General features: G+C 43.6%; 1 protein-coding gene across 3 annotated transcripts in view; it reads right to left on the reverse strand.

Moving 5' to 3' along the window:
* LOC139550399 (capping protein, Arp2/3 and myosin-I linker protein 3-like) overlaps positions 1-12,361 on the reverse strand; it is a 61,211-nt gene that overhangs the window by 47,964 nt on the left and 886 nt on the right. For all 3 annotated transcript variants that reach the window (XM_071361277.1, XM_071361278.1, XM_071361276.1), the window contains exon 2: positions 11,343-11,437. In XM_071361277.1, the coding sequence (XP_071217378.1) occupies positions 11,343-11,437 (95 nt within the window). The remainder of the gene's footprint in view (positions 1-11,342; positions 11,438-12,361) is intronic.

Below are 12,361 nucleotides of genomic sequence, written 5' to 3' on the forward strand. Positions count from 1 at the left end.
ACTGTATATGTGTGTAAGATATCACCTTTCCCTACTGCCATTGGTAATAGAACGACTGTATATGTGTGTAAGATATCACCTTACCCTAACTGCCATTGGTAATAGAACGACTGTATATGTGTGTAAGATATCACCTTACCCTAACTGCCATTGGTAATAGAACGACTGTATATGTGTGTAAGATATCACCTTTCCCTACTGCCATTGGTAATAGAACGACTGTATGTGTGTGTAAGATATCACCTTTCCCTACTGCCATTGGTAATAGAACGACTGTATGTGTGTAAGATATCACCTTTCCCTACTGCCATTGGTAATAGAACAGTGACTGTATATGTGTGTAAGATATCACCTTTCCCTACTGCCATTGGTAATAGAACAGTGACTGTATATGTGTGTAAGATATCACCTTACCCTACTGCCATTGGTAATAGAACGACTGTATGTGTGTAAGATATCACCTTACCCTAACTGCCATTGGTAATAGAACGACTGTATATGTGTGTAAGATATCACCTTACCCTAACTGCCATTGGTAATAGAACGACTGTATATGTGTGTAAGATATCACCTTTCCCTACTGCCATTGGTAATAGAACGACTGTATATGTGTGTAAGATATCACCTTACCCTAACTGCCATTGGTAATAGAACGACTGTATATGTGTGTAAGATATCACCTTACCCTAACTGCCATTGGTAATAGAACGACTGTATATGTGTGTAAGATATCACCTTTCCCTACTGCCATTGGTAATAGAACGACTGTATGTGTGTGTAAGATATCACCTTTCCCTACTGCCATTGGTAATAGAACGACTGTATGTGTGTAAGATATCACCTTTCCCTACTGCCATTGGTAATAGAACGACTGTATATGTGTGTAAGATATCACCTTTCCCTACTGCCATTGGTAATAGAACGACTGTATATGTGTGTAAGATATCACCTTTCCCTAGTGACATTGGTAATAGAACGACTGTATATGTGTGTAAGATATCACCTTTCCCTACTGCCATTGGTAATAGAACGGCTGTATATGTGTGTAAGATATCACCTTTCCCTACTGCCATTGGTAATAGAACAGTGACTGTATATGTCTGTAAGATATCACCTTTCCCTAACTGCCATTGGTAATAGAACAGTGACTGTGTAGATGTGTTCACAGAAACATGTTTGGAGCCAGCACATGGAGACTTGCAAGATGATGTGATGTCCAGACTGACTTGATAGGGATGTTTCTGAATGGAAAGATACCTGGCACTCGACATTCAAATGTTACACAACTTTTCCATGTGTTGTCTTTTTTTAATGATTGAATCTAATGGTATCAGTATATGGGGAAGGAGAAACCCTGTGTATTCTGCACCAAGATCAGGGATCTCCTGTTGCATACGGGACACCACACAGGAAGGCATGACCACTGACATGTTTGTCAAGGTAGCCTTACTACCACCAGACAAAACGCAGATAGGCTCAGTATCAGAATCTGGGAATGACAATGATAGGTGCACATTGTTATATTACACTGCTTCTATGGTATTATGTAAATGGTTGTTTATTCTACATGGACCTGTTAATACATTTGAAAGTTATCAAAACACTTAGTTTAGAATGTCTACATAAATCCAGCAATTGCATTCTCAAATAAAATTAAATGTTATTTGTCACGTACACATGGTTAGCAGATGTTAATGCGAGTGTAGCGAAATGCTTGTGCTTCTAGTTCCGACCATGCAGTAATATCTAACAAGTAATCTAACAATTTCACAACAACTACCTTATACACACACAAGTGTAAATATATCCTTCCTGTTTGGCCCTGTCCGGGGATATCATCGGATGGGGCCACAGTGTCTCCTGACCCCTCCCGTCTCAGCCTCCAGTATTTATGCTGCAGTAGTTTATGTGTCGGGGGGCTAGGGTCAGTTTGTTATATCTGGAGTACTTCTCCTGTCTTATCCGGTGTCGTGTGTGAATTTAAGTATGCTCTCTCTAATTCTCTCTTTCTCTCTTTCTTTCTCTCTCTCTCTGAGGACCTGAGCCCTAGGACCATGCCTCGGGACTACCTGGCATGATGACTCCTTGCTGTCCCCAGTCCACCTGGTCGTGCTGCTGCTCCAGTTTCAACTGTTCTGCCTGCGGCTATGGAACCCTGACCTGTTCACCGGACGTGCTACCTGTCCCAGACCTGCTGTTTTCAACTCTCTAGAGATAGCAGGAGCGGTAGAGATACTCTTAATGATCGGCTATGAAAAGCCAACTGACATTTACTCCTGAGGTGCTGACTTGCTGCACCCTCGACAACTACTGTGATTATTATTATTTGACCATGCTGGTCATTTATGAACATTTGAACATCTTGGCCATGTTCTGTTATAATCTCCACACGGCACAGCCAGAAGAGGACTGGCCACCCCTCATAGCCTGGTTCCTCTCTAGGTTTCTTCCTAGGTTTTGGCCTTTCTAGGGAGTTTTTCCTAGCCACCGTGCTTCTACACCTGCATTGCTTGCTGTTTGGGGTTTTACGCTGGGTTTCTGTACAGCACTTTGCGATATCAGCTGATGTACGAAGGGCTATATAAATACATTTGATTTGATTTGAATGAATTAGAATATGTACATAAAAATATATATGGATGAGCGATGGCCAACCAGCATAGGCAAGATGCAGTAGATGGTATAGAGTACAGTATATACATATGAGATGAGTAGTGTAGGGTATGTAAACATTATATAAAGTGGCATTGTTTGAAGTGACACATTTATTACATCCAATGTTTTATTATTAACCTCTAATTCCTCCCAAACCCGGATCCGGGAGCACCCCCATCAGTAAAAAAGCTGACTAGCATAGCCTAGCATAGCGTCACAAGTAAATACTAGCATCTAAATATCATTAAATCACAAGTCCAAGACACCAGATGAAAGATACACATCTTGTGAATCCAGCCATCATTTCTGATTTTTAAAATGTTTTACAGGGAAGACACAATATGTAAATCTATTAGCTAACCACGTTAGCAAAAGACACCACTTTTTTTACTCCACCAGTTTTTTACTCCATCAGTAGCTATCACAAATTCGACCAAATAAAGATATAAATAGCCACTAACCAAGAAACAACTTCATCAGATGACAGTCTGATAACATATTTATTGTATAGCATATGTTTTTTTATAAAAATGTGCATATTTCAGGTATAAATCACAGTTCTACATTGCAGCTGCAATCTGAAATAGTGCCGAAGCTGCCAGAATAATTACAGAGACCAACGTCAAATACCTAATTACTCATCATAAAACATTTCTGAAAAATACACAGCGTACAGCAAATGAAAGCCCAACATCTTGTGAATCCAGCCAATATGTCAGATTTTTTAAGTGTTTTACAGCGAAAACACAATATAGCATTATATTAGCTTACCACAATAGCCAGAAACACAACCGCATTTACCAGCAGCAAATGTTAGCGATCGTAACAATCCAGCAAAAGATATATAATTGGACTAAGCTTCATATACTTCATCAGATGACAGTCCTGTAACATCATATTACACAATGCATATAGGTTTTGTTCGAAAATGTGCATATTTAGCAGCACAAATCGTGGTTATACAATGTGATCATTAGCAGCATTTCATGCATTCTGGCCGGCGCCATCTTGGAGAGGCACCTAATCTAATCGATAAATAATCGTAAACTTGACTAAAAAATATAGGTTGGACAGCAAATGAAAGATGCATTAGTTATTAATGCAACCGCTGTGTTAGATTTTTAAAATTAACGTTACTAGACATACAGTGTGCGTTACAGCCAGACCAGTGCCGCAATAATGGCGGACAAATCCTTTTTCATTTTTCCACATAAATACGGAATAACATCATAAATAGCTCTTACTTTTGGACGAGCTTCCATCAGAATCTTGGGCAAGATGTCCTTTGTCCAAAAGAATCGTTGCTCAGTTGTAAAAAGTCCTCTTCAACTTTGGAACTAGCAGCTAACAATAGCTATGTGACGCCGACATGCCCAAATGTTCAAAACGCAATACTAAGGAAATTCCGAAAATGGCAATATACTCGCATAAACTGATATAACTCGGTTTAAAATAACTTCGTTATGATGTTTCTAACACCTATATCGAATTAAATTACAGACGGATATACAGTGGGGAGAACAAGTATTTGATACACTGACAATTTTGCAGGTTTTCCTACTTACAAAGCATGTAGAGGTCTGTAATTTTTATCATAGGTACACTTCAACTGTGAGAGAAGGAATCTAAAACAAAAATCCAGAAAATCACATTGTATGATTTTTAATTAATTAATTAGCATTTTATTGCATGACATAAGTATTTGATACATCAGAAAAGCAGAACTGAATATTTCGTACAGAAACCTTAGTTTGCAATTACAGAGATCATACGTTTCCTGTAGTTCTTGACCAGGTTTGCACACACTGCAGCAGGGATTTTGGCCCACTCCTCCATACAGACCTTCTCCAGATCCTTCAGGTTTCGGGGCTGTCGCTGGGCAATACGGACTTTCGGCTCCCTCCAAAGATTTTCTATTGGGTTCAGGTCTGGAGACTGGCTAGGCCACTCCAGGACCTTGAGATGCTTCTTACGGAGCCACTCCTTAGTTGCCCTGGCTGTGTGTTTCGGGTCGTTGTCATGCTGGAAGACCCAGCCACGACCCATCTTCAATGCTCTTACTGAGGGAAGGAGGTTGTTGGTCAAGATCTCGCGATACATGGCCCCATCCATCCTCCCTTCAATACGGTGCAGTCAACCTGTCCCCTTTGCAGAAAAGCATCCCCAAAGAATGATGTTTCCACCTCCATGCTTCACGGTTGGGATGGTGTTCTTGGGGTTGTACTCATCCTTCTATTCCTCCAAACACGGCGAGTGGAGTTTAGAGCAAAAAGCTCTATTTTTGTCTCATCAGACCACATGACCTTCTCCCATTCCTCCTCTGGATCATCCAGATGGTCATTGGCAAACTTCAGACGGGCCTGGACATGCGCTGGCTTGAGCAGGGGGACCTTGCGTGCGCTGCAGGATTTTAATCCATGACGGCGTAGTGTGTTACTAATGGTTTTCTTTGAGACTGTGGTCCCAGCTCTCTTCAGGTCATTGACCAGGTCCTGCCGTGTAGTTCTGGGCTGATCCCTCACATTCCTCATGATCATTGATGCCCCACGAGGTGAGATCTTGCATGGAGCCCCAGACCGAGGGTGATTGACCGTCATCTTGAACTTCTTCCATTTTCTAATAATTGTGCCAACAGTTGTTGACTTCTCACCAAGCTGCTTGGCTATTGTCCTGTAGCCCATCCCAGCCTTGTACAGGTCTACAATTTATCCCTGATGTCCTTACACAGCTCTCTGGTCTTGGCCATTGTGGAGAGGTTGGAGTCTGTTTGATTGAGTGTGTGGACAGGTGTCTTTTATACAGGTAACGAGTTCAAACAGGTGCAGTTAATACAGGTAATGAGTGGAGAACAGGAGGGCTTCTTAAAGAAAAACTAACAGGTCTGTGAGAGCCGGAATTCTTACTGGTTGGTAGGTGATCAAATACTTATGTCATGCAATAAAATGCAAATTAATTACTTAAAAATCATACAATGTGATTTTCTGGATTTTTGTTTTAGATTCCGTCTCTCACAGTTGAAGTGTACCTATGATAAAAATGACAGACCTCTACATGCTTTGTAAGTAGGAAAACCTGCAAAATCGGCAGTGTATCAAATACTTGTTCTCCCCACTGTATCTAAGGCCGATAACTGAGCGTTTCAAAATGCCATCCTGAGGTCTTGCTTTGCGTCATGACGAACGTCAAAAAGAAAGCTCCCTCCGTTCCTTGTGGCTTTATAAGGTCTGAGATCTGCGTAGAAACTCCATTCCAATTCTCATTGGTTACTGACATCCAGGGGAAGGCGGGTGCAGTTCATGTCGACCCATAGGATACATACAGAGCTTTAAACTGATCTGAGAACAGAGCCTCGTTTTCAGACCTTCGCAGTTCCTGTCATGAATTTCGCTGCAGAAAGAGTTCTGTTTCACCCACAGACATAATTCAAACGGTTTTAGAAACTAGAGATTGTTTTCTATCCAATAGTAATAATAATATGCATATTGTACGAGCAAGAATTGAGTACGAGGCAGTTTAATTTGGGAACGATAAATGGTAACGTTGAAACAGCACCCCCTATATTGAGAAAAGGTTAAAGTGGCTAGAGATTTGAGTCAGTATGTTGGCAGCAGCCACTCAATGTTAGTGATGGCTGTTTAACAGTCTGATGGCCTTATAGAAGCTGTTTTTCAGTCTCTCGGCCCCAGCTTTGATGCACCTGTACTGACCTCGCCTTCTGGATGGTAGCGGGGTGAACAGGCAGTGGCTCGGGTGGTTGTTGTCCTTGATGATCTTTTTGGCCTTCCTGTGACACCGGGTGGTGTAGGTGTCCTGAAGAGCAGGTAGTTTGCCCCCGGTGATGCGTTGTGCAGACCTCACTAACCTCTGGAGAGCCTTATGGTTGTGGGCGGAGCAGTTGCCGTACCAGGCGGCGATACAGCCCGACAGGATATTCTCGATTGTGCATCTGTAAAAGTTTGGGAGTGTTTTTGGTGACAAACCAAATTTCTTCATTCTCCTTAGGTTGAAGAGGCGCTGCTGCGCCTTCTTCACCACGCTGTCTGTGTGGGTGGACCATTTCTGTTTGTCCGTGATGTGCACGCCGAGTAACTTAATAAAACTTTCCACCTTCTCCACTACTGTCCCGTCGATGTGGATAGGGGGGTGCTCCCTCTGCTGTTTCCTGAAGTCCACGATCATCTCCTTTGTTTTGTTGACGTTGAGAGTGAGGTTATTTTCCTGACACCACACTCCGAGGGCCCTCACCTCCTCCCTGTAGGCTGTCTTGTCATTGTTGGTAATCAGGCTTACTACTGTTATGTCATCTGCAAACTTAATTGAGTTGGAGGTGTGCGTGGTCATGCAATCATGGGTGAACAGGGAGTACAGGAGAGGGCTGAGCATGCACCCTTGTGGGGCCCCTGTGTTAAGGATCAGCGAAGTGGAGGTGTTGTTTCCTACTTTCACCACCTGGGGTCGGCCCGTCAGGAAGTCCAGGACCCAGTTGCACAGGGCGGGGTTCAGACCCAGGGCTCCGAGCTTAATGATGAGTTTGGAGGGTACTATGGTGTTGAATGCTGAGCTATAGTCAATGAACAGCATTCTTACATAGGTATTCCTCTTGTCCAGATGGGATAAGGCAGTGCGATGGCATCGTCTGTGGATCTATTGGGGCGGTAAGCAAATTGAAGTGGGTCTAGGGTGTCAGGTAAGGTAGAGGTGATATGATCCTTGACTAGTCTCTCAAAGCACTTCATGATGACAGAAGTGAGTGCTACGTGGCAATAGGCATTTAGTTCAGTTACCTTTGCTTTCTTGGGTACAGGAACAATGGTGGACATCTTGAAGCATGTGGGGTCAGCAGACTGGGATAGGGATTGATTGAATATGTCCGTAAACACTCCAGCCAGCTGGTCTACACATGCTGAGGACGCGGCTAGGGATGCCGTCTGGGCTGAGAGTAGCTTAACGTCTTCCATTGAGAAGTAATTGGTTGCTTGGTAAACTTTTCAGAGTAGCTTCCCTAACACTGCTTATAAAATGCCTCATGAGCTTAGTTCAACTGTCGTACCCCATCAGAACCCAAAATATAAGCTTCAAATTTTTTGTAAACAAACTGTATAGCCTCACAAGGTGGTTAAAACTATATTTTTTGATGAATGAGTTACTCTTCTCCAGGCCAATCCCTCAGCTTTTTACCAAAACTGAGGCAGGGTAACGACTTTGTTCTTGTTTAAATTAAGGATCTAGCTATAACCTGGCTGTCTGAGACATACACAGAGAATTTTAAAGTGATGGGGGCTACAGAGGTGCCCTTCCAGCAATGATTGCACAAAGTCAAGAGCTCTCAGTTCAAAGAGCCAGGCAGAGCCAGAGTGGGTATGTGTGGAGGGAGCAGGGCTGGGTGTGTGGAGGGAGCAGGGCTGGGAGGGAAGGAGGGGGCTGGCTTATGTTAATCATAAGCCATTAAGCTTTGGGCCTGCACTTCAAAACGGAACCTGCCATTCAAAAGCTGTCTCTGAGCAGCAACGTGTCACAACTCTGTCTCCGGGAGACTGAGAAGTCACGGAGTGTGCGAGTTCTGGCCATTGTGATCTGGGATCCCATCTCTCTGGCTCCGCCGAAGACAACTTTTAAGGACGTGTACACACACACACACACACACACACACACACACACACACACACACACACACACACACACACACACACACACACACACACACACACACACACACACACACACACACACACACACACACACACACACACACACACACACACACACACACACACACACACACACACACACACACACACACACACACACACACAAAATCCCCAAGAGACATTCTGCTTTCACCCAGGTGAACCCAGCATCAAAAAGGACAAAACCTTCCATCTTCCATGGCAGAGAGCCTGACAGAGTGAGGCCGCAGCTGACCCAGGTCCTGCTCTATAAGCAGCCTTTAAATAAGACAGAGAGAGAGACAGAGAAATAAATAGAGGAGGCAAATGAGGGAGAAAATGCACAGCTTAAAAAAATAAAAACACATCTTGGTGCAGATTTTGCTCACACAAAAGGCTGCACAGCTCTAAATCAAAGAAACGTGCAACTGAGCCCTGTGGAACCTCAAAGGGCTATAGGAGAGTGGAGGGGGAGAGAGAGGAGAGTGGAGGGGGAGAGAGAGGAGAGGGGGAGGGGCAGGGAGAAATAAGATGAGGCCACTGTCAGAACAGAAGCCCTCCAGATAAGAGCACTCAAATCTTAGCAAGTTGTACACTATGGGAGAACAGAGAGAAGGTCAACAGTCACAATACGTATGCCTTCCAACAGGTACAGAGACCAATACATCCTCTCTCTATAGACAGAGTCATATCCCTGTAATAAGACATCTATCATCAGATCAATCATACCACCATTAGATCTCTGCCATCTAGAGACATTGAGTCATTACGGCATACCTCAACAGGTACTCGAACAATGATGTGCATCTGCCAATTCATTAGGATGTGCTAATACATATGGAAGCATGGTATTCTGCTGTGATTAAGAGAAACTTCATCTTTCTCTCCTGCAGTTGAATTCCTCTACAAGTAGCCTAAGCTGTCATGGAAATGGACAGCCCTCCTTGTAGCTACAGGAGAAGAGACATCTAATCTCATGATGAAGACTGAAAAGGAATGTGGAAATCTAGGTGGAGCCAAAACATCCCAATGTGTTTGGAGTGTCACACTAGCAATCACAGCCCAGAATTAGGGCCATTTTTAGTGTGGATAGAGGGAGCAGGGAACCAATGGAGGGTGAAATGGAGCGACAGAGAAAGATAACTAATGGACGCCAACGGGGCGACAAAAAGGCAGCAATTGGGGCATCAAAACATAATCCTTCCGTTCCATGGACTCCTTTCTCCCTCTCCTCCGCTGCTCTGAGCTCTCATCACCCCTTTTCTCCTGGTGCCCCCCTCGACTCCCATCACCCCTCCCTCCTCTCCTCACCTCCCCTCGGTCTTTGAAGATGTTTTGTTCCCTCTGTGTGTATGTTCCAGTTTGTATGTGCATGACAGGGTGTGTTGTGTGTCTGGGAGCATGTTGGTACTCTTTGTAACATTGCCTTCGGCACAGTAAGGATGTCTTGCTGAGCATACCATGTGTCTGTCTGAATGAAACGCACTAGGAGGGTGAGAATGGTTGTGTGTGTGTGTGTGTGTGTGTGTGTGTGTGTGTGTGTGTGTGTGTGTGTGTGTGTGTGTGTGTGTGTGTGTGTGTGTGTGTGTGTGTGTGTGTGTGTGTGTGTGGCACAGCATGACGGCTGGTACAGTAGACACACAGACAGCTGGATGCCAGCACGGCCCCAGAGAGAGAAAGAAACAGTGAGAAAGACTGGGAACGAGGGACAAACAGAGTAGATTCTCTGTAGTACATATTCAACAACCAGCTTCCTACATGCATGCCTGTGTGTGTGTGTGTGTTTAATATACAGTACACTTTGTTCCAAAAGCTTTGTCCATTAACAGACTTTTACATATGCACAATACACATGTAGGTCTATGCCTGGTTCTACTGTATTTACTTGCCATCATGTCGTAAGTATTTTGAGAAGTTGTAACAGTAAAACCCATTTAGACTAACATTCTCATTAGGCCTAACTGAGTTCTGCCAGATAAAGGAGGGAAGGAGAAAAGAAAGGGAGTAGAGGGGGAGGGGTGGCGGGAGCATAATAGAGATGGACAGATAGAGGGGAAGAAACAAAGACTAGTCAAACAAAAATAGAGGGGGGAGTGGTAATGACAGCTAGTGAGATAGAGGTAGAAAGGAAAGAAAACTGCACAAATGAGAAGGGGGGGTGAAGGGTTGAGAAAGAGGGGGAGAACAAGAATAACAGAGAGAAAGACAGAAAATAATTAAGAGTCCCGTCCGTTCTCAAATCTCGTGTGCCTTCTCTCCAGCACCAGTTAAAACTCAGCAGGCAAAGGAAATGAGCTCATGGTCTCTTCACTCATTTACCACTCTTGTGCCCTTGTGTGTCTTGTGTGTCATTAGTAACTGATACAGGTGACTAATTGAAGAAGAGGTCTCAATTGCAGCGGTGTGTATTGGCTTGCACAAGCTGCTGGGACACTTCTCAGTATGCCTACACAACCAGTGGCATGAGCACACACACACACACACACACCTCTGGCGTTGGAGGCACACTGCCACTTTTAATAAAGGTTGAAAAGATGGACTCAATTACCCATGGTGTCCAGTTGGCTCCTTACGCCTTGATCACACCGACATTGCGCAAAATAGTATGCAGCATCATTTGAATGTGTGCAACAAAAGTTCAACATTAACCTTCTGCCACCATTTCTGCCATGTCTATGCACACAGTTTGACACATACCTTCAATAAATCCAAAGTATTCTCCACACAGAACACACTGCAACTGCCTCTGCAACGCAATGCTGCAAAGCAAACGCAGCGTTCCCTTGGAAATTAATTTACTTCTGGTGAACCAAAATGCAATGACGCTGTCAGTGTGATCGAGGTGTTAGGGAGTGTGTGGACCCAAACATTTTTAGATTATTATTATTATTTATTTATTTATTTTACATTTAGCTTTAAAAATGGATTGAAATGTAATTGAAAGTTTGAAATGCACTGCATTGACTTGAGGTATACAGTACAGAATTCTGCCAGTAAAGTTTGATTGTGAAGGGGCCTCACCAGTATCTTGTCCTCTGATTTGCCGTTCTTGGTGTCCTGCTTCACAGCTCGCACAAACTTGATGGATTGTTTATCAATGAGCCTCCTGATGCTCTCTGTGGATAGAAGGCATCAAAGAAAAGTCAATCCTGCAGGTAAATTATTCTCACAAACTCTTATACACAACATTACAAACACACCACCACCTTGTCACACAACAAGAGGAAACAAAACCACGAAACTGATTTTATATTTAGCCCCAGGGAGGGAACTGATATGATTCTGAATAGTGGAGGTACGGTATGAGACAAAAAGACAGAGCGACATGTCAGACATTAACTAAATGTAATATGAAAGAAGTCTTATCAAAGACTGATCAAATAGTTGATATATCATCATAATATTTCTAAAACTGTCATATCCAAAAGAAACCCTAAGCAATCAAACACACACATCCTTCTCAAACCCAGTCAGAATCTACCCAGTCTCCCACTGGATAGATCCAGTCTCTCACTGGATAGCAATATTCTTCATTCTCACTTGTCACATTCAATCACATTCATGAACCCGGGTCTTCCCAATACTCACATAGCCCGAGAGCTTTACAAGCAGAGAAGTGGGGGATGGGGATAGAGGGAGAGACGAGGAAGGATCAGAGAAAGACCAGCAGAGAGTTAATGCAGCTGTAATCAACGTTAATCTCGGTAAAATCCAATCACTTAAAGTCCTTAACACTGGGCATTCCCACAAACGGCCGGACACAGCATATGCTGCACCACCATTAGAGAGCGAAGTAGGGAATGGGAGAGAGAGATGGGAGAGAGAGATGGGAGAGGATGAGTTAAAACCCTGCCTTGATTGTCTAATGGACCTGCTCAACACACAACCCTTCCTTCCTCACTCCCTGTACTTCTAGCTGTGACTGGTCATTACTAAAGACAGATGCAGGGGGGACAGAAACAAACAAGGGATTTATTTGCCATCACGATAATTAACAGTGAGAGACCAATGGTGTCAGTCGATGTGTGTGTCATACAATC

Source organism: Salvelinus alpinus, chromosome 23, assembly GCF_045679555.1.
Source record: "Salvelinus alpinus chromosome 23, SLU_Salpinus.1, whole genome shotgun sequence".
NCBI classification, from domain to species: domain Eukaryota; kingdom Metazoa; phylum Chordata; class Actinopteri; order Salmoniformes; family Salmonidae; genus Salvelinus; species Salvelinus alpinus.